This window comes from Muscardinus avellanarius (genome assembly GCF_963383645.1).
Source record: "Muscardinus avellanarius genome assembly, chromosome: 3".
NCBI lineage: Eukaryota > Metazoa > Chordata > Mammalia > Rodentia > Gliridae > Muscardinus > Muscardinus avellanarius.
The window spans coordinates 154,455,149-154,478,747 of NC_137788.1; the positions used below are offsets into that span (position 1 = coordinate 154,455,149).

The 23,599-nt window shown below is 40.1% G+C and overlaps 1 protein-coding gene across 1 annotated transcript in view; it reads left to right on the plus strand.

Annotated features, from left to right (window-relative positions):
* MCTP2 (multiple C2 and transmembrane domain containing 2) overlaps positions 1-23,599 on the plus strand; it is a gene marked incomplete at both ends in the record, with an annotated part of 168,067 nt that overhangs the window by 17,178 nt on the left and 127,290 nt on the right. Inside the window, 3 exons of the mRNA XM_080691701.1 lie at positions 19,573-19,715; positions 20,739-20,815; positions 21,297-21,408. Coding sequence (XP_080547827.1) covers positions 19,573-19,715; positions 20,739-20,815; positions 21,297-21,408 — 332 coding nt within the window. The remainder of the gene's footprint in view (positions 1-19,572; positions 19,716-20,738; positions 20,816-21,296; positions 21,409-23,599) is intronic.

Genomic DNA, 23,599 nt, shown 5'->3' on the forward strand with positions numbered 1-23,599 from the left:
AGTCGCTGAGGCTGTCCGTGAACCTGGATCCTCCTGACTCAGCTTTCCAAATGCTGGGATGACCAGCGTGTGCCGCCACGCCTGGCTTGTTTTACTCTTATCACAACATATTTTTGTGTGGGGAATGAAATAACACCATCTCTTTCTGAGCATGTTAAGAATACCTTTAAAATGTCCAACTTAGTTCTTTATCTCTTGCATCTGCTGCCTCTCCAGCGGGATATCTGATTTCATTTCTTATTATTTATTTTTATTGGTGCAATGTAGTCATACATCTTAATGGAGCACAAGATGGTAGAGGCCTACATGAGTACATCACCCAATTAGCTCTTACCCAAATCTGAAGAGGTGTGCTCATTTTTTTAATCTGTGTGTCTCTGGCCCCCCATTTATGGGTGCCATTTGTCTTATAGTATTCTGCTCTCTTTACAGCAAGGAGGGCTTGGGCATGTGGCTAGACAGGGAAAGCCAGTAACTCAGGCTGGATTCTTCCTATTCCTCTTTCAATGTCTCCTAGTTATCACCTGCCATTTAAGGTCTCCTCCCTGCCCATGTCCAGTGTGCCTGCTTGTCCCTGGGTACTTTGCTGGTGTGGCTTAGTATTAAGGGGAAGGGTAGTTGGCCCATCCAGCTACGTGTGTACCACCTGCCCAACACTCTGAGAGCTGTTCAGGCTGTCTCCTGCCCCCTCTCCCTGCTTCCCCCCACATGGTGCATCAGGGTTTACCTGCTGCATACTGCCCACTTACCCACCTCTGCCCCAGAAACCTATCGGTTGTGACTCTTTGATGCTCATGTTTTGGGTCATGGGTTCTTTTCTAAATTGGACCTTACCTGGTTTCCATCTTTCAGAGCTGTGTGAAATATATCCATCTAGTAAAGACTTTAATTGGTGCATTGTAAGTATACATCATAGTGAGGTTCAAAGTCATCAAAACAAACACGCACATAGGTCTTGGTGTGATTTATTTCAGGTCTCCCCTTTCTACGCACCTGTCCCATACATAATAGATTAGTGTTGAGACCTTTATTTATGGGGACACAGGGCATAATTTTAATTGTTTTTTTCATCAGTTTCTTTTTTTTCACTTTTCAACCCCACATTCACTATTCTACTGGTTTCTCTTCTAAATGATCTAAACTCCTTTTTTCCCCCCTGTTTTTCTCTCTAGCTTTAACATTCAACCTTTGACTTTCTGAGACTGGCTGATCTCACGTGACATATTCTGTAGTTCCATTCAATTTCCTAGAAATGACATGTTTGTATTTCTTTATGGCTGAGTAAAATTTTATTGTGTATAGATACTGCATTCTTATCCAGTCATTTGTTGATGGACATTTGAGTTGGTTCTATAATTTGGCTATTGTGAATTGTGCTGCTATGAACATGGATACGCATGTATCACTGAAGGATTCTGACCTTAATTCTTAATGGAAAGATACCAAGGAGTGATATAGCTGGCTCATATGGTGGTTCCATTCTTAGTCTTTTGAGAAACCTCCATATCTATTTTCATGGTGGTTGTGCTAAATCCCACCAGCAATGCCTAAGGATTCCAATTTTCCCACATCCTCACCAGGATTTTATTATCATTTGTATTCTTGATGATTGGCTTGCCATTCTAATTGGAGTAAGATGGAATCTAAGAGAAGCCCTAATAAGCATTTCCCTGCTTGCTAATGCTATTGAACATTTTTTTCATATATGTATTTTCCATTTGAATTTCTTTTTTGGTGCATTGTTTTTTGTTCATCTCAATGGCCATTTATTTCATCATTGGGTCTTCCTTTTTAGTGTTGAGTTTTTAAAGTTCTTTATATCGTCTAGATATTATTCCTTGTCAGAGGAATAGCTGGCAAAGATTTGATTTTTCATTCTACAGGCTCTCACTTTAGACTCCTGATAGTTTCCTTTATGATGCAGACATATCCCTTTTATTGAATCTGCTTTATTTCCTGAGTTTCAGGGGTCTTCTTGAGGAAGTCTCTACCAGTTCTTATGTATTTGAGATTGGTCCTATACTATCTTCTAGTAATTGCAAAGTTTCTGGTCTAACTTTGAGGTCTCTGATCAATCATCAGTCACGAGCTGACGCTTTTGCAGGATGAGAGACTAGGATTTAACTTTATTATTCTGGATGTTTATCCAGTTTTCTTAGCACCTTTTATTGAAAAGGCTGTTTTAGCCTCAGATTAAGATTTTGGCTCTTCTGTCAAAGATGAACTGGCTATAAATGTATTTGTTTCTACATCTTTTATTCGTTTGATCTATGCATCTATTTTGGTGCCAATACCATGTTTTTGTTTTTATAGCTACATAATATGATTTGAAATAAGGTATTTTGATACATCTAACATGGTTCTTATTCAAAATTGCTTTGGTTATTCTGAGTCTTTTGTTTTTCTATACAAATTTTAGGACTGTTTTGCCAAATACTGTGAAGAATGATATTGATGTTTTGAAAGGGATTGCATTATATCTGTTGATCCTATTTGGACATATTTTAATTATATTCTGCCTATCCAAGGATATAAGCCTTTCCATGTCCTTTTACTTAAACAAAATTTCTCTTTATTGTTGACTATAGCAAAAGTCCATCAGTGTCGCTTGCTTTTTCAGCTATAATATCTACGTGTTGACCAACCTTTCCCCATATCTCTTTCCTATGCTTTTCTTTCTTTGGTAACCACTACTTTACTCACAGCATCTATAAGATCAGCATTTTTTTTTGTGTGCGTGTGGTACTGGGGATGGAACCCTTGTACCTCCAGGCTACACTCCCAGGCCTATATTATTTTTATTTGGAAACAGGTCTCTTAAGTCAGCACAGCAGGCTTTGAACCTGTTCGATCCTCCTGTCTCCTTCTCCTAAGCGCGGGGATTACAAGCTTGCGCCACCACACCTGGCTAAGATCAAGGATTTTAGATTCCACACATGTCTGATTTCATTCAACATAATGTCCTCTCGGTTCATCCATGATGTCACAGATGACAGGATTTCATTGTGCCTTATGCTACCCCCAAATGTGGAATAATGTGCATTGTTATTAATTACAATAATGAAAATCTCCAATGTTGCTCATTTCCAGAGCAAAGCTCATTCTTAGGATGCAGATCCACTCACCCCTCAGTGAACTTTAACACTTGGTCCTCATGTGTCAGTGTTCCTGGGCTCTCTGTTTCTTAGGGATGTGTTTATATTTTATTTTTCTGATATGGAATCATGTATGTATGTCGCTTCCAACATAAAAATACAGCTGATCAAATAGATCAGATACTTACTCTCAGTGATGATGGAAATGGCCTCCAAGTATCGTTCAAAGTATAGCTTTATTGACTGTGGAAGAGCTACTCTAGTATTTTTACTTTCTGTTGTACAATCTCTGTTTCTGAGAGGGGGGAGAAAATTTATTTCTGATATATCATTCTCTGCCAAGCAAAGAGGTCATCATTTTTCTTGAATCGTGACACAATCATTATTGTTTGTGTAACTTTCTGTTTAGAACATGGATTGGTAAACATTTCATGTACAAGGACAGCCGGTTAATATTTCAGGTTTCAGAACTTATTAGTGAAAACCTTTCAACTCTCTTAGCGTTGTGTAAAAACAGGCACAGGCAAGGCGTAAACAGGTGACCGTGGCTGTGTCCCAATAAAAGGCCACTTACAAAAGCGGGTGGTTGGGCTGAATTTGACCAATGAGTCAAAGTGTGTGGACTTCGTTCTAAAATATTTTGATCTAATTTTTGATCCTGGCTCTAAAGAATTGGCGTGCACACGTGTGTGTGTGTGTGTGTGTGTGTGTGTGTGTGTGTGTAGCAAACTGAAGACGTTATTTAGAACAGAGAAGGTATAATATTAGGCAGTGATTAATATCCACAGGCCATGCTTTCAATGGAAACAGCTTTCTAGTAGCATCTGGTACAGGGCACAGAACAGTTCATAAAAATCTAGACACGATGAGCAGCACAGAATCGTGTTTCTGACATTTCTCCGCGCAGTGAAGAGTCTCATGGTATTTTTCTCAGGCAAGGACAGCTCTGACAACCTTCGAGGCAGAGTGCTGAGCAGTGTTTGAAGGGTATGTGACAGGCCTGGGTCCTCACTCATTTGACCCCCAGGGCATGAAGGGGGCGGGGCCTTCTACAGGCCAGAGAGTCTTCTGGTACCCTCAACGTGAGCTGAGGATGACTTCCCTGATGTAAAATGATGCAGATTGTATCTCAGGTTCTTCACTTCTCTGGCTCAAATACAGAGCTGGGTTGTTATTTAGACTTTCAAAGTGGGATTTTGTGGTGATATGGTGTGTGTGTGTGTGTGTGTGTGTGTGTGTGTGTGGTTAAATTACACAATTTCTAGTTGTCCTTTGGGAAGAGTCCGAAGGGAGATCAGGCCTTAATCAAGTGGTGTTGGTATTAATAGGATCGGTATCAGTAGTACAGTGGTATAGAGCAGATCAAGTTTATGCCAGCAGTCCTGGGTTCAAGGCCTGGCTTAGCTTTGACTTTGTAATGCAGGCAGGTCTCTTGTCCTGAGGAAAAAATGTTCAGGTAATGCACTCCTAAATCCCACAGCACTCATTCCTGCAGAGGGGCACCCTCAGCATTAATGCCCTATATTTTGCTTCGTTTAGCCAGTTTCTACTGTGGCTTGAAAAAAAATGTTATGTAGCTGGTGCCCTCTTGTGGCTAGTGTTTAGTGTTGCAACAGGGAAAGAAAAGTCAAGTGAAGGAGTTCTCTGTAGTGCTAGTAGGGCCATAAAAATCACTCCAGCTGTGGGTTGAGGGTTGATGGTCGTCATTTTGATGTGAGTTTTAGGTGATGAAAATTCATGACCCATTCATCCAGAAAGCTGCTGCTCTCTTTCTTCGTTCCCGGCGCGGGTAGGTATTTGACATTTGTTTCTGGAGTAGTGACAGCTTCCTGGGCAGATGACAGAAATAATATATTAGATAAGACATTTTCATATTTGAAAGGAATGGTTTAGAGAAAAAGATGTAAAGATCCCCCAGCAGTGTGAAGATCCTGTCACGTAACAGGTGTTTAGCAAATGACTAAACTGTCACTAGAATGCTCCAGTTGAAGATGCATGTGCTTTAGCTTCTACTTTGCTTTTGCTAGGAGGTTTGTTTTTATGGTTCTACCATTTTATAACTAGCTACTTTAAAAAAAAAGGCACTCACGTCTTAGAGCTAGAGAGAAACATTCTTGTTGTGGTTGAAGTGAGGGACAGGTGGGTGTTTCTGGGCTCTAAACTGAAGAGTAACCTTATACTTCTTAACAGGTGTGTCCTCAATGGAATGTATTAAGGTTTCATCCCCTACAGCCTCTGGGTGACTCCATTGGGTGTGGGCCAGCCTTTCTTTACCTCTCTTCCCTTTTTCCTATTTCTCACCAAAAAGTCTATATCGTTTTCTTTTGGGCTGTAGTAAAATGTACTCTTCACTATCTGGCAGATGGCAAACATGAACTTGGGACACAGGCGCCCTGACCTTGAGTACCATCTCAGATGCTATTGACGCATGAGCCTGCTAATCTGGCTGGTCGTTAGGGTTAACCTGGTGTGTCTATTTGTGGGGATTTCTGTGTGGGAGGAGGGTAAGAATTGTTGAAATGTAGTAGTTAAGGGTCAGCATTAGCTATTGCTACTCTGTGTATATTTACAGCTGTTCTCAGGTTGGTTTTATTTTTGTATCTTCCCCGTAGGTAAGGGAATGGGTTCCTATAGTTTTTATCAATATTATTATGGGCCCCTCTTTCCAGGTTCTTCATGACTTTGTGAACCTCCTACATGTCTTTCTGCTTTATTACAGCTTTCTTTGTGGGGTTTAAGTAGATGTTGATTCCCACCACCACTAACCTGGGCAAAGGGTGGTGATGGCTGTTAAAGGTGTTTCCTGGGGCGACTTCCTGTTTCCTGTGGGAGAGCAGAAATGAACAAGGGGCTGTTTCTAAAGGCATATTATTTGAATAAGGACTCTTTTGCAGATGGGTGGTTTTATTTTCTCTGTCTTAAATTGGACCCTGAAAATGCCCACCGTGGGAAATAATTGTCATGGAAGAAGACGCGTCAATAGGTCGCTGCTCCAGTTTTGAATAGAATGTATTGTACCGATCTGATTTTTGAAAAATCTATTTCCCCTTCCAAGTGAAACCTGTTTTTCAGATTGCTAAAGTACCTGCTATATTACTTCCCATGCATATTTTTTGGAGTATAAAAATTTTATTCTGAGAATAAATTTAAAAAATAGTATGTTATGCTTTTTAATCAGCGTTCCATGTGTCATTTGTTTAAAAATTTAGATATTGGGAATGATACCACAACAAACATTCCCATGGCCAGGTTCGTGTGAACACCTTTCTTTTTATTTCATTACAAGTTATTTATTGGTGTGGAATTTATTTTCCACATGATCTGACCTAGTCAAGTTTCTCATTATAGAATCACCAGATTATTCCTGAAAAAGACCTATTTTCTCTCACCTCCTCATAGCATGAAAGTGTTCAATTTTTATTTCTCACCCATGCTGGATGCCCAATATGTTTGTTAATTTGATAGAGAGGAAGTATTTTGCTTTAATTGATATTTACATTAGTGCAAGTGTTTGATGGTGAGCTGCTTGCATTTCTTTGTGTATATCCAATTCTACCTTTGTTATTGTTACTTCTGCTTTTGCTTGGAGATTTCAGAGATTTTTTCCACCTGTCATTTGCCTTTTAATTTTTTTGTAATATCTTTGTGGCAAATATTTTAGTCTTACAATTCTAGTCTAGAGAATGTCTTCATTTGTTCTCATTTCTTAAAAGGCCTTTTCTGTCTTGAGAGTCATATGCAAATAGGTATTTACGTACATTTGTTTTTCTCTCTGGTTTTACATTTTTCGCTTAATCTTTCATCTGCTTCAAATTTATTTTCATATCTTGCCCGGTTTAGGAACTTGATTTTACTGTTGCCAAATAGCTATGGGATTAGCTGGACATTTCTCTCCTTACTGATCTGACTGCCAAGTTTTAATCTTATATTGGGGTGAAATACAGATTGGGGTTTGTTCTCTCTGATCTCTGCTGATCTGATCTGTCCTTTTGTCCGAGGGTCGGCTACACATCGCAGTTTTATCGGATTGTGAGGATATAATTAAGCCCTTTGAACAGTGTGTAAACTTTGGGGCTTGCTTCTGACTGCAGTGCCTTGTCTGAACGCCAGATGGCAGGCGATCATTGGTTTGCTAGTGAGGTGGCAGCAGAAGCACATCTGGTCCATGGTACCACATGGTTTGTCATTCCAGGGACATACCTGAAGTTTTCAAAGATGCACAGATCATCCTTCAGTGTGGCAGCACTTCACATTTGGGAGCTTGCTATGATCCTCCAGCCAATAAGTGCAGCTGGGTTTTGAAATTTGTTTCTGCTCATTACTTTGCCACCCCACCCAAATGGCCAGGCACATATGCCTTGACAGTCTTCAGTGTGTCCCCGCCACTGAGATCTTTCCTCTGGAGACTCGTGTTCATTTTGTTCGAAGGCTCTACAAACTCATGAGTTGAATAGAACGTTCTAGAAGCTTTCTATTTTTGTTGTTGTTGTTGTTGTTGTTGTTGTTGTTGTTGTTGCTTTGTTTTAGTTTTGGTACGAGTTAGTGGTTAAACCCAGGGGTATTCAACCTCTGATCTAAACCCTTAGCCTTATTCACTTATATATTTTGAAACAGGGTCTTCTTAAGTTGCTAAGGGTCTCGCTAAGTTGCCGAGGCTAGCCTTGAACCTCAGCCTCCCAAGTACTGGGATTACATGCGCCCCTATGGCTGGCTGCTTTTACTATCTTACTGAGTCAGCTACCTTATTCTTTCAGCAAAAAAAAAAAACATTTCATGACTTAGGAAGTATCAGAAAGAGCCAACTCAGGATGTGCTGCATGTAAATTGCCTTATACTCAACACAATGTCATAGACTTGAATTTCATTTAGATTATGTTGTGGTTATATACGACATGTCATGTCACATGCTCAACCCCAAGTAGTTCTTTCTGCTTGATTTTTTTTTTCCCCCTGTTGTCTGTGATGGCAATATGGGTGTTCTACAAGTGGAGGAGTGCATGTTCAAGTGTACCTGAGCCTGCATCCTTCCAGGTTTCCGACTCACCTGTTTTTGAATCCAGCTCTATCGCTCTGCGATTGGTTCTACCACCACACCTCACTAATGCACATGCTGCTACACTTGAAGTGCGGATTGTGGCATATGGTGGTAAAGGGGTGCTGTGGAGACTGGCTGTGTAGCACGCCGCCTACTGATCTTAGCAGTGACTGTGTGATCATCAATTATGGAAGTGAACCTTAGACCGAGGTGCTGAGGCTTGCCTTTGTTACACGTGATCTGGGCTTGGCAGGTGGACTCAGAGGCTGGGTTACTTGACTCTTGGGATAGATCACCTGAAAGTTGCATGGCCTATTACTTCTATGCCTCCTGCCAAGAAGCTGAGGGCTGTTTCCCGTGGATCTCTCAATGCTCCCCACAAATGGCAGCCTCGGGGTTACCAGACTCACATGGGTGCTCAGGTCCAAGGCACAAGCAGAAGCTGGTGCCCCTCTAATGGCGCACAGCCTTGGAAGGAGCGCTGCACTTCATGGTTTGCAGTCACTCACACTGAAGAGGGCGATACACATCCTAATATTTTTATGGTACCGGGAACTGACCCCAGAGGTATTTTACTTCTAAGATAGACCTTACCGTTACATTTTTTTGTTTGTTTTAAAACAGGTCTCATTAGGTTACTGAGAGTCCTGCTAAACTTCTGAGGCTGCCTTTGAACCTGCTATCTTCCTGTTTCAACCTCCCAAGTACTGGAATTATAATTGTGCACCACCACTCCTGGCTTACGCCCTACTTCTAAATGAAAGAAGTATCCCAGAATTTGGGGTTTATGAAGGCTTTAGAATTAAAGAAATCTGGATGTGAGGCTAGCTCCGTGACTTCTTACATGTTCTTCATTCTTATTAAAAAGTGTTTATTATAATCTTTTACAGGTACAGCATGATGTTTTGCTAGAACACTCATATACACATAGACAAGGTGAAGTCATTACGAACAAGCCAATCGACATTTATCATCTTGTATAGACTTCATATTGTGTATAGTAAGGGTGCCTGAAATGGACTCTTAGCAAATTTTCAGTATACAAGACAATCATATTAACTACAGTCCTCATGCTGTATATTAATAACTTCTTATTCCTTCTTAGTAACTACAACTTAGTCCCTTTGTATCAACTTCCTCCTGTTTTCTCCTTTCCCAGCTCCTTAAAACCCTTCTTCTGTTCTTTGTATATATGTACCCAACTATTTTTAGATTCTACATACAAGATTGATCCTGCACTAGTTGTCTTTTGTACCTGGCTTATTTCACTTAGCCTCCTGCCCTCCAGGTTCATCCATCTCATTACAAATGGCAAGATCTCCTTTTAAGTGGCCGAACAATATTCCTCATCCTTAAAGCAGCCATCTGAATAATGCACATCTCTTAGAATTCTTGTAGGATGAAATGAGATCATACTCACTGTTAGTTTTACTACTAAATGTTGGTCTTTTTTTTCCCCTGGTGTTCATTTTGCTGAATCTATATGTAGGGAGGAGTTTGTGCAGGGGATGGTTTGGGCATTTTTAATAGGAAAATATCAGGGTATTAATAACTGCTTGTGCTTTGGCAATATGGGTTTCTGAAATGCAAATTGCCAATATGCAGATCTAGCATTTTTCATTCTTCAGAGGTTCTCAGCACTGACATACATCACTCATTCGGGTTACCTCTTATTTGTCCTCTAGCCCTTTCTAGACGTCATACGTGTGTATGCAGTGGATTCTGGATATTCAGGAATGCTCCACCTTCAAGCTCCACCCACAGTCCTCCTTTTTAATTTTTGAAATAGGGGTTTGCTAAGTTGCCGAGGGTCTCCGTAAGTTACCAAGGCTGGCCTCACATGTCTGACTCTCTTGTCTCAGCCTTTTAGATTGTAAAATTCGAGATGTGTGTTACCACACCTAGACTGGAGTCCTTTATTGCTGTGTGCTAACCACTGCCTCTTCTTTGTCTTTTGTATGTTGCCATGCCTTCAACACGCAGTGGCTCCCTTCTTTATGGTGTTACCAGGGCAACCGGACATGAAGTATCTAAGTAGAAGTTCTAACCCCATGTGCTTTTGGTCAACTGACCAATATTTGGGGTACAGGCAGATTGTGTGTGTGTGTGTGTGTGTTACTGAAAATTGAATTCAGGGTTGCTCTACTGAGCTATACCTCAATCCTTTCTATTTCTTTTTGTGAAGATTGAAATGAGTTTATTACAAAGATAGATACAGCCCTGTACTATCCAGGGGTAGTATGAGGGAATGGTTCGAATGAATTCACCCCTTTATATATTTTTTTTTACTTTGAGACAGAATCTTGGTAAGTTACTGTGTTAGCCTTGAACCTGAAATCCTCCTGTCTTGGCCTCCCAACTACTGCCATTACAGGCATATGCCGCCACAGCTGGCACAGGTATATTCTTTTAATAACCATTTTGCCAAAAGCTAATTTGTTCAAGCATATCTTCATCCAATAGACAATTTACTGAAATTACTGAACTCATCAATATATTGGCATGTTTGCTCACCAGTAGAATACGCTAGAGCTGCATATTTATATCGATTCTGGACAGGGATGTTTCTAAACAGCATTTGAGGCGGAGACAGGAGGATCATGCTGGTTCGAAGCCAGCCTCGCTGGCTTAAGAGACCCGGTTTCCAATTAAAAATATAAAATGGGTCAGCTGGGCGTGGTGGCGCACACTTGTAATCCCTGCGCTTGGGAGGCAGAGACAGGAGGACCATTCAGGTTCCAAGCCAGCCACGTGTACTGGCTTAGGAGACCCTGTTTCCAAATAAAAATGTAAAAATAGGTCTGGGAGTGTAGCCCAGAGGTAGAAGGGCTTCCAGGAACCCCAGTACCACCAAAATAAATAAATAAATAAATAAATAAATATAAAATTGGTCTGGGAGTGTAGCCCAGAGGTAGAAGGGTTTCCAGGAACCCTAGTACTACCAAAATAAATAAATAAATAAATAAATAAATAAATAATAAAAACAGCATTTGAAGGTCTCTGGGTGATATTGATAGCTTATGAAGGCAAGACCAAAATTACATTTTTTGTGTGTGTTTTTCTAGGGATGGAACCCAGGGACCTTCTGCCTCTGGTCCACACCCTCAGACCTATTTTATATTTTATTTGGAAACAGGGTCTAAGTTACTGAGAGCCTCACTAAGCTGCTGATCTGTTTGATCCTCCTGTTTCAACCTCCAAAGTACTGGAATTACAAGCATGCACCACCATGCCTGACTTCCAAAATACCATTTTAAACAAGAATTTTGTTCATGTAAAAAAAGAAAAAGTAGATTTTGAACCTCCTTAACCTCCCCGTGAGGCCCAGAGAGGAGAAAAGAAAGGACAGAAAAAGAGAAGGTATTGAGGGGAGTTAGGTAGGGAGGGCCTGAGTGTGAGAGCAGGCAGGGGCGTACTTGGTGGGCTGGAGAAGGGCTTGAGGAAGTTTAGGGGGCCCCATGGCATAAGGAAAGAATCTAAAGTCCTAGTAGAACCTTTGCTTCCTGTTCCCCAAAGCTGCCGGCGTTCCATTATTTATCCAGATGAGTTTCTATAATCTTTATAAAACTCAGAGATTTCAGATCATTGATTCCACTGTAGATTAGTCATTGGACAGTGGAGTCAATTGGATTTTTATGCATTTCCTGGAACCATTACATCTCCAAGTCTACCCAGATGAGGTCCTTGCTCAAGGCGCTAGTGGGATTTGTGCCCATAGCTTGTCTCTTCAGAGAAGCTGATCATATTAGGAAGGCGAGTGTTTGGAGAATATTTTAACTAAAGTGTGATCAATAGTAAGACAGAAGGTCAGGCCAATAGATTTTGGGGAAATCTGTTGTTCTGAAGTTGTAAACAAAAAAAGCAGTGTCTAGGAGCGAGCAGGTGCTATCTACAAAAGGTCGGTCAGAGCCCATGAGGATAATGGGTGGTCCCTCATTTCATTTTAGTGGACTAAAAGCCTTACTTGGAGTTCCTGTTAGACTAGAACCTGCCACAACTTAGGCAATACAGATTTCGCCCTACATAGGGAATGTTCCTTCTTTCTCATATAACTGAAGAAAACTGACCTCAACGTTTCTACAGTATCCACTGTAGTTCCTGAAGAGGTTAGTTAAGAATGGAGCTCCCTCTGGGAATCTTATTTCATTTCGCTGCTAGAGGGCAGCACCTGAGCAAAAATCATCACAAGCTTTCTTTTTGTCCCCATGGAAATGAGGTCTGCCTCTTTTATTTAGCCTCAAAGAAGGTAAGAACCAGTAGACCCCATATAGCTCAGAGTTAGTTCTTTTTACAGCAAGAAGATCCTAAATAAGTGTGTGTGTGTGTGTGTGTGTGTGTGTGTGTGTGTGTGTGAGAGAGAGAGAGAGAGAGAGAGAGAGAGAGAGAGAGAGAGAGAGAGATTGACTGATTCATTCTTAAATGGTGGGAACTTTCTATTTTTCATCTTCCTTTGCTTTTTTTAAACAACATCTTGATTTTTTGCTCTTTCTTGCCAGTGTTGAGTTAATATCAGAAAAAGCAAAATGAAGTCACTTGTAATTAGAGCTGCATTGCATTTTATTTGTATAGCACAATGGCTCTTGGGCCACTGGATGGAATATTGTCTACTTTTACTTTTGACTTGTACTGATACCAGCAATTGTTTTAATAACACTCCCAATATAGTAAAAATCTCAAGAGATAAGTAAAATGTCAAGTGGAGAATATGATGTTCTAATTCTGTGACTCCTGGTGACCCCTGCTGAGGAGGGACCCAGGTTGTCATGCGCCCTAACCAAGCTGCCTGTCATTCTCATCAGGTTATATCTCTAAATTCCTCCAAAAACCCCACCTTAATGGCTTCAGGTAGGGAAGTAGCTCTGATTCATGATAACTTAGAGCATTTTTATTTTTCATATAGCTGTTTCCTTCCAGGACAGCTAAGACTGTTTCATAGAAAAATTTCTGAATCACATAAAATTCTTTCAAGAAGTGCATATGATAAAATTTTTCTATCCGACTTATGAAAAGGAAGGCAATGTAAATTTTGTGACTCTAAAGATGGCAATAAAGGAACATCATAGAGACAAATTAGCAGGGGCTGTTATCTTTGGCGCTAAACTAAAGCAAGTGAATATTTGATTACTATTACATAAATGGTTATGCTCTCTTCCCCTTTTAACTGAGGAGTGATCCTAAGAATAGTAACACTTACTCTGAGGCATTCTGGGTAAATGATTGGACCCTGGTGTTAAAGTATATTAGATAATTTGGTTCTCACGAGTATCCTCTGAGACCGGTAGATTCGCGTCTTGTAGGTGACAGTTCCTAAAGGGAAAGTTGGGGATTTTCATCTACCGTGTTTATTTATCTAACTTTAGAGTTCATTCATTTATAACATACTTACAATCTACAGTGCAGAGGTCGTACCTCTATCCATACATCTTACCTTCTAGAAGTTGTGATTCGGATACATTTAATAGTGTAATCTTAGATGTTCCAAGCAGTGTGCTTTCTATATTCAAGTAGTGTCTTTATACAGAGTTGGGAAGTTTGAAGCTGTTGCTGTTGCTTGACTTTACTGCACTTCTTAGCAGAATTTAGTATTTTATTGTACCTTGTGGAAATTCCAAGCAAGAAAATAAGTACGTTTTTTCCCATGATTATGAGGACAACCCTTTCCCGCCTTGAAGTGTCTTGGGAAAATCTATGGACAGTACGTGGGGCATCTCTGAATAGTTACTTCTTAGGGTCCTGATCCATCTTTCTCTTCAGTCCTCAACTCTCTGGAGTTAAAATCTTGCAGTGAGAAAATTGCTTCTATGCAGGATGTTAAGCCACAGAGCTATGAATACAAAAATGACAAATTTGACTAAATAGAAACAAAAATACTTACTGCCAGGAATAACGTAAATCTAAACAGGGTGCCTGATGAAATTTATAGTCAAGGACTGATTTATATAGTAAAGGACTCATTTGAATCTGTTAGCCAAAAATATACTATGATTCTTTTGAAAAATAGCCAAATGATAAGGGCCAAAAGTTATTGATGGAGAAACGCAAATACAGATCACTAAAATATAATGCTAATATAATTAAAGACAGAAAAATGGAGAGAGAATTTTATTCGCATGTAATTGGTATAAAGTGAAGATTTATAATATCTAATGTTGGTAAGCAGGTGAAGAAATAAATATAATACAGAGATGTCTGATGGGAGTGCAAATTTAGTCAATTTTGGGAAACAATTTGATTATGTCTGTCAGAACCTAAATGGCATGTTCTTATTTATCCAGCAGTTGCAATATTAAAAGCTTCCTTAGTCTGGCTTGGTGGTGCATGCTTTTAATCCCAATACCTGGGAGGCTGAGATAGAAGGATCCAGGTTCACAGCTAACCGTAGCTACTTAGGCCCTATTTTAAAATAAAAATAAAAAAAAAATTGGACTGGAGGTGTTGCTTGGAGGTAGAATGCCTCTGGGTTCAGTCCTCAGCACCACACACACACACACAAAATTTTCTCTTAATATAATCACTTATGAACTCCAAGAGTTGTATAAATGCTTTTCATGCTATTTATAATTGTAAAATAAATAGAAGTGATGTAAATGTTTATTATTTAGTGACTCATGAAACTTATAAAACTAACAAATTTTTTTTTTTGAGGGAAAGCAGTAGACCTATATTGATGGTTAAAAACAATGGTCCAAGGTATATTACTTCTGAAAGCATGGAGCTCCATTAAAAATGATTCTTCTGTGTTTTTTCTCTAACCACCCAAGAAACTTTACATTGAGTGCATCAGACAAATAGGTCAGGGAAGAGTAAGAGGGCTTGGGCTACTTTTCATTTTTATCTCCAGAGTCCTGTGCATGCATTGCTTTTGGTAAAAAGGAAAAAAAAAAAAACCTAAACAGGAAATAAAACATCTGTATTTCTTACAAAATAATAATTAAATTCTTTGCTTTTTTCAGGGAACATTGGCCTCTGAGTCAAACCTGCCTATTAAAATTTATTTCTGCCAGGCGTGGTGGCGCACACTTGTAATCCCGTGCTTGGGAGGCAGAGACAGGAGGATCGCGCAGGTTCGAAGCCAGCCTCGCTGGTTTAAGAGACCCTGTTTCCAAATAAAAATATAAAAATAGATCTGGAAATGTAGCCCGGAGGTAGATGGGTTTCCAGGAACCTCAGTTCCACCCCCCAAAAAATTATTTCTTATTTTTTCTCCTCTAATTTCTGGACCCACTAGAGTTAGGACTGCTGGATGTAGACCCTCCCCCCCCACACACACACCATCAAGGTCTTTCTGGGTGTCCTCTCCACCTTCCTTTCCATGCCAATGCTTCCTACTGAAGTGACCTCAGTTGTTCCGTGCACGTGTGAACCCTGATTTCAACTCTTACATCCTTTAGTTCAGTCTGAGCTGATGTCCGAGGAAGAATCGATTTCTCCTACCTGGACCATGAAAGCCCTCACTGTGTTTGGATGCTTCACTCTGGGACTCTGCTGCAGTGCGGGGTGCCTGCTGCTGTGAGGCACAGAGGAGCAGGATGTGGGATTGATGCACCCCAGTCACCCACGCAGAGCCAAGCACAGAGAAAGGCTCAGACGTGATAGCTGTACGTGACCCGTTAGCTACCTGAGCAGTTTCAAGAGAGATGTGGCCATTGGTAGGGTGGGTGGCATAAACTAGAACAAGAACTGTCATACCTGACAGCAATGGGTATCGATGCTACGTTTTAAATGACATAGTTATCGGTTAGTTTCTCACAGCATAGACATTTGTCCCTAGATATCTGTCAGGGACACTTCTAAGACCCCTGTGGATACCAAAACAGCCATGGCTGCCCAAGTTCCATATGAAAATATGCCATAATTTGTATATAACCTATATACAACCCTTTAGATTATTTGTGATACCTAACACAATGTAAATACTTTGTAAAAAAAAAAAAAGTTGTAGTGCACACCTGTTATTCCAGTACTTGGGAAGTTGAGACAGGAGGATCCCAGGTTCTAGGTCAATCTCAGCAACATAGCCAGACTCTCGACATCCTAGTAAGATACTGTTTTAAAGCAAATAATGTATTTTTTAGAAGGGATGGGGAGCCAGGCGTAGTGATGCGTGCTTGTAATCCCAGCATTTGGGAAGCTGAGAAAGGAGGATCGCTGTTCGTGGACAGCCTCAGCTACTACTTAGGCCCTTTGCAACTCAGTGAGATCCTGTTTCAAAAAAAAGAGTAGAAAATAGGGCTGGGAGCCGGGCGTGGTGGCACACACTTGTAATCCCAGCACTTGGGAGGCTGAGACAGGAGGATCACACAGGTTCAAAGCCAGCCTCAGCTACTTAGTGGCTCTCAGCAATTTAGTGAGACCCTGTTTCCAAATGACGGATAAACTAGGTATGGGAGTATAGCCTGGAGGTAGAAAAGGCCCGAGTTGTACCCCCAGTACCACAAAAAAAAAAAAAAAAAAGGGCTGGGGCTATAGCTCAGAAGTAGAATGCCCCTGGGTTCCATTCCCCAGTACCACACAAAAAATAAATAATAAATAATAAATGAGGCTGGGGGTGTAGTGTGGAGGTATTATGCCCCTAGGTTCAATACTTAGTGCCAAATGAGAGGGGAAAATTGTGATACTGTAGCGTTTAAGAAAACATAATGGAGGAAGTTTGTACTTGTTCAGCACAGAAACACTTTATGCATTTTATTTCCAAATATTATCCATGCATGGTTTGTTGAATCAGAAGATACCCTGTAGATCACGGGGCACAAGTGTGCTTAGCATGGGTAGGACGTGCGGGTGGGCTGTGGATTCTCAATACCTTGGGATGCCGAGCTGAAGTTCTGCAGCTGTATAAGGTCAGGGTTCACATGGTGGAATCGGGACAGTCTCAGGATGGGGACCCTGTCTTGAAGCTCCTGGCTGGCTTCTCCTCCCTGACCCCCAGCTACCACAACCATCACATTGGGTATGAAGCGCTCCGTGAAGAAGGTTAAAGTGCAGCCATTCAGGTGCCATCTCGTCATTCCTCTAAACGGAGAGTCGCATTCCTGAGCAGCTACCCCTTTTCAGAACCCGCCTAGTTGAGATGTCATTTCTCTGACAGAGGTATTTAGGATCAGAGACAATCACAATGGGCTCCCTCCCTCTCTCAACTTTTCCCTCACAATTAACACTGCACTAACTTGACACTCTCTTTCCTTGTTTGGCTTTGTAAACCCAGGTCCCTTTTTTTTCCCTATTAATCCCAGACATTAATATTTTCTTTCACGCAACTGCCGCCATTCACCCGTGAAGCAGTTTGAACATTATGTAGCTGTCAGGATGCCTGGGGATTACCCAGGATGCCTTGCCTGTGAGAGTGACACCACAGAGGCCGAGTTTTGAGATGTTTATTTTGAGAGGACGCTGACAAGCATGAAGGCCTGATCCCAGAGTGGCAATTTCATTTAATTAAAGGCCTCTTTTTATTATAGTTTTCCCCCACTATATATATATATATATATATATATATATATATATATATATATATATATATATATATATATATATATATATATCAGAATGATTGTTAAAGTCTGGCCAGCCAGACGTTTTCTCTTGCACCGTTAAAGGGAAGCAGTGGGCCGGTTGCTCACTTGCTACTGAGAATTCCACCACAAGGCTCTGAATGCATTTATTTTTACTATTTTTCTCAGAACTGCAACTCAACATGGTGTGTGTGTGTCCAGGTTTCAAATAACCAGGGCTGAGATTCTACCCCTATGTCTCCTGACTTAAAATCTGAGAGCCGAATATGTATTGATGTCTATTTATGGGTTATTTAATTTCTTTGTCTCAGGTAAATACCCGTGGGGCTGGGGTGCCCCTGGGGGGTTAGTGGTAAAGAGCTTGGTTAGTGCTTCAGAGGCCAGAGGTTAAATCCCCTGGACCCCCCTTGTTGCCATCCACACACGCACCTAACAAAAGTGACTATGCTGGCAATAGTAAAAAGCTAACTTATCAAAATTGTCCTTTAGTGAACCTACTAAGAATTCTACAAAATGTCTATATACTTTTTACTCTTTAATGATATTTTTTTAGTTCAAGTAGCTGGGAAATATATTACACTTGGATTCAGTCATTTGTAATTTTGGAGCCAAATATAAACATAAAACGAGCTGAGAACAAATGAGTCAAGTAGTGAAGGACGGGTATTGATGAGTTGATAAATATTTGTACCAGAGTATCAGATTTTGGAAGCAGTATTATTAGATGTCATTGTGATTCGAGTTCAATAATAGAAAATTTGTTCATCTCAGGTACTATTCAGGGCACTTGGGGTAGATCAACAAACGAAACAGACTGTTGATCTTTGTGTACCTAGTCACGGCACTATATTTCAAAGTGGTCCATAATTTCCCACATTAGAATTTTTTATTGTAGAACTTTCAGGTGGTATTCAATGATCTTCATTATTCATTTATATGTGCCTTTTTATTCCAGTGTCCACCAGGTATTAATAAGCAAGTATCTCCCAGGCACTGTGAGATGATGTATAAATATGTGGGTATATATATGTGTGTGTGTGTGTGTGTGTGTGTGTATAAAACTCATCAGCACAGTACATAATTCACATATGGTGTTACACTAATTTTTTTTCTTAATTGATGTGAAAACTGTGGAGGATGATCTGCTGTGTGTGCTGCTTTTTGCTTTGGGCGTAGGAGCTGGAGGGACATTATTCATTTCTTTGGAATCCATTTCAGAGCTCACCCGGAGGAGCCAGCAGGTCAGCTGTGTGTCTCTGAGGCCAGCGGAGGGCCTGGCCAACACAAGGATCAGCTGGCCCTGCTGGAACAATGTCCCGGGCTTTGGTGCAGGTGCAGGGCGACACACAGAATGGCAGCTCTGTCAATTTATTCTCTATACACCCAATTCCAGTCCCGGTCCATCTCCCCATCCCTTGACCCAGTAGATCCTGAGGTTGATTAAATTTTAAAGTATTGGGTTCTGTTTGAATCTGCCATCTGGATAAATGTTTGAAAACATTTTTTCCCCTTTTTGCACCCATTCTGTCACCCCCAGCAGGATTGGGCTTCTTCCAGGGCTCCTGACTGATGTTGGTTTTATTTCTTAAAGTTTTTGGGGGAGGGGAGGAGAAGGGGTAACCATAGCCACAATGAAACCAAACACAGAAGCTCCAGGAGCCCATCGAGAGTCACTTCTAAAGGCAAGGAGGACTTAGTCACTTACCCCATATTGCTTAATCTCTTTGTGTGTGTGTGTGTGTGTGTGTGTGTGTGTGTGTCCCCTCTACTTTCGGGGCTTTGCATCTCTGCACAGGATACATTGCTTTTGATTGCACTCCCGGGTTTCCCTGGAGTCTAGGGACTGTGTGAAGAAATCTTTATTTAATGAAGATGCTAGGCTTTTATGTGTAACTTTAAATTCCCCCCCCCCCTTTTTTTTCTTTTCAAGGCACAAGCGATCCCTATGTGAAATTTAAGCTGAATGGGAAGACTCTGTACAAAAGCAAAGTCATATATAAGAACTTAAACCCAGTCTGGGATGAGATAGTCGTATTGCCAATACAAAACCTTGATCAAAAGCTCCGAGTGAAGGTAATCACAGATGACTTTCAGATCGGCTCCTGTGTTAAATCTGTTCCTCAGCAGTATTCTTTTTTTGCATACTTTCTTGAAAGTTAATTTGCTAAAATTAATTATTTTATTATTCTCAAGGGCTGGGTTAAAATATTAATAATACAGAAAAAAATTATTTATGCCATCAGTGGAAACTGAATCTTTCCCTCAAATCAATGAGCTATGCACTACAGAAAATCAGAGTGAAAATAATATCTCTATTATTGTATTTAAATTTACGGAATGGTAGCCTGGCGTGGTGGCGCACGCTTGTAATCCCCGCGCTTGGGAGGCAGAGACAGGAGGATCGCGCAGGTTCGAAGCCAGCTGTGCGCGCTGGCTTAAGGAGACCATGTTTCCAAATTAAAAAAAATGTAAAAATAGGTCTGGGAGTGTAGCCCGGAGGTAGAAGGGCTTCCAGGAACCCCAGTACCACCAAAAAAAAAAAAAAATTACGGAATGTGGAAGAATTATTGCTTCTAGAACAGTGGCGACAAGTACTAAAGCCTTTCTCATTAGGAATAACTTTATACTTCAGGGAGCTTCAAGCTACCGGGTGCAGGCACCAATTGTTCTAAGACATGGGTTAAAGCTACTGGAGTTGAGTGCAGAGTGGGATTGTTACCGAATATTAGAATATTTAGCAAATTTCTCATTTAATTGGCAGATCTACTCACCATGGAAAATACTAGATTTTAATGAGAGGCCACTTAAACTAAAGAGAGTAGTTCATTGTGCTTAACATTTTAATGCAAACGCATCCGGCCTTAGAGAGTATTTTCTGCTGTTGTTTTGTCCTTGGGTAGGCAAGATGGGCAGGACTGGGAAATTTTGTTCTCTGAATAGATGGGGCTGAATTTTTTTTTTTTTTTTTACTGTCCTATGCAAATTCTTAAAGGATGGATTTCAAAAGTCCCAGTCCATTTCATTTGTTCAGAATTTGATAAACTGGACAGGTGTGCCTTATCCTTGTGCATTCCTGGTCTCTGTCCTTTTTCTTAGGTGTATGATCGGGATTTAACCACGTCTGATTTCATGGGCTCTGCATTTGTTGTTCTCAGTGACCTTGAGCTGAACAGGTATTATAAGCTTACTTTTAAAGTGTTAATAATGAATTTTTGAGGGAACTCAAGATGATGTTAAAGGATGCTTGTTGATATCAAATAACACGAAAAGCATCTGAAAATGTTACTTGAGTGTTAAACTCTCAGCATATTTTCTAAGATTTTTGCTTTAGTTGCAAGATACATTAGACATTAAGTCATTTATGATGTATTCTAAAATGTATATGGATTGGATTGTGTACTTTCATTTGTTAATATTCAGGCTCATCAACCTAAGTTAAATATTCAGATTTTATTGGGCATAGGAAAAGGAAATCAGAAAACTGTTGAATGAGACACTTATAGTTGTTTGTTTTCTCTGATCATGATAGCTTTTCAGCATTGTAACTAATCCTTACCCAGATGTCAAAGACTTTTACATAAACTCTGGATGTACCTGCTATACAACCGTAGACTACTGTCAATAACTACTAAAATCTTTATATTTTGCTTGTAGAACGACTGAACATATTTTAAAATTGGAAGACCCAAACAGTTTAGAGGATGACATGGGAGTGATTGTGTTAAATCTGAACCTCGTAGTAAAACAAGGTGATTTCAAGAGACACGTAAGTGCCATCATTTCTTCTATGATTACTGTTCTAGCCGATAACTGGTATTTAAAAATTATTCTGGAGCCGGGCATGGTGGCGCATGCTTGTAATCCCCGCTCTTGGGAGGTGAAGACAGGAGGATCGTGCAGGTTCGAAGCCAGCCATGCTGGTTTAAGAGACCCTGTTTCAAAAAATATAAAATAGGTCTGGGAGTGTAGCCTGGAGGTAGAAGGGCTTCCAGGAACCCCAGTACCACCAAAAAAAAAAAAAGTATATATTCTGGAGGAAAAGAAGAAATTTTATAGATTTAAAGTACCTATCTTTGAATGCACACATTTTTTCTTTTGAAACACTAGAGAGGAAATTTGTTTAGGAATAATCTCTATTTTGGCTAAGCATATATTTAGTATTTATATTATGAAAACTTCCAAGCTACATTCGATTTACTTATAATCATCCAAAATATACTTTTACATAGGGTTAAAATTTCCCTTTAGCATTATTTTAGCCGCAGATGACTTAGACTTTATTCAGTTATGAAAAACAGTTTCCATTATGTAATTCTCACATTGTGTATTACTAAAGTGCCCAAGTATGTATTTATAAGGTTTTGATTTCTTTTTTCCCTTTTTTTTTCTTTTGTTACTAAATTTCCCATTGGGAATGCTTTGAGGATGGCGCAAATTTTAATATTTTCTGGTATAGTATATAGAGATAGGTGGTTAATACACTACTTACTGAACATGAAAATCCTACCTGCTGTCATTTATTCTAACTGGTAGTTTTTCTTTTTATATACTTGATCAAAGTATAACTGAGGGATAATTAATTGAGGAATAATTTATTCTGGGACATACGTGGCTATTCAGCTTACAGTGCAAATCATGGGCCCTTTGGGTATAATAGATACGAGAAAACGTTTGTTCTTTTCATTGAATTTAAGTTAATATTTAAAGGGATTTTTATATTGGGCTTTTAAGTGGGAATAACTAATGCTTGAAACTGGATAGCAGTCAGTTCTTTGGTTGTAAAAAATTGTAAAAATGCCCTTTTCCCCCTTGGTGTTGGGGAGGGAACTCAGGGCCTCATCCATGCTAAGGCAAGCACTCTACCAGTGAGTTACAACTCCCAGCCCCTAAATATCCGTTCTCATTTAAAGTTTTTTGGAGGAATTTCAGTTTGACTTCTCAATTCTTTGCCCATTCTGCTTCCCATTATCACTGAAGTAAGTTTTGCTGCTTTAGAAACCAAGCTGGCAAAAAAATCTGAACACAAACAGCCTGTCTCTGAATTTGCCATCCTGTCCAGGGATTTAAATATATGTGAATATAAGACAGTTTGAGGGCAAAGTACTGACTGGAAAAGATGCTCTTTCCTTTCACTGGACAAAATAGGATTGTAATTAAAATTAGAAACGCCATTGTCAGACTGTCTGGTTTCGAGTCCTGGTTCAGCCAGTGTTCTGGTCAACATACTTATCTAACCTCCCTGAGCAACCGTTTACTCAGGTGTGAAAGGAAGGTAGGAAAAGTATTTGTTGAATGAAATCATGGAATTTGAGGTGATCAAATGTGGTCGGTATGGGTTAGAGACAGTCAATATATGATAGTTGGTAGCACAACAGCATGTGAATAGGGATGGTCATTCCATTCATATCCTTATCTATTTGTTTACTGTTTATGACTGTTATAAAAACTAAATGAGGTACTATATGTCAGAGCCTTAAAAAGCCCTATGCACCTATAAGATGGTGATTCGTTTTGGTGGTCAGATTGGTTGAAAATATCCATCACTCTGTTGAGGAAACAGCAGAAAATATGATTTTCACATGCCGGGGCTGGTATCTGCAACTCCATGTTATGTGTGGAATATAATTAATGAAGAGGATTTTCAAGTCATTTCTGTACTAGTGCTTCCAGTTGCTGGTCAATGGAATATAAGTGGATTTTTCCCTGCAGACTATTCATTTTCTGATTTCTAATTTACTGAGAAGACATATTAGCAGAGTGGACAGGTCATTTACCTAAAGGTACTTTTTTTTTTCCTTTAAGCATAATATTAAATGGTGTCTGCTCAGTTAGGTTCGCAATTGAGTTGTAATCTGCCAAATTTATCCAAGTTTTAACAACCACTTAGCTGGTTAGCCAGGCAGAGTAGAGATTCTCAGACCCGGACAGTCAGACCTGGACATCTCAGACCTGGATTG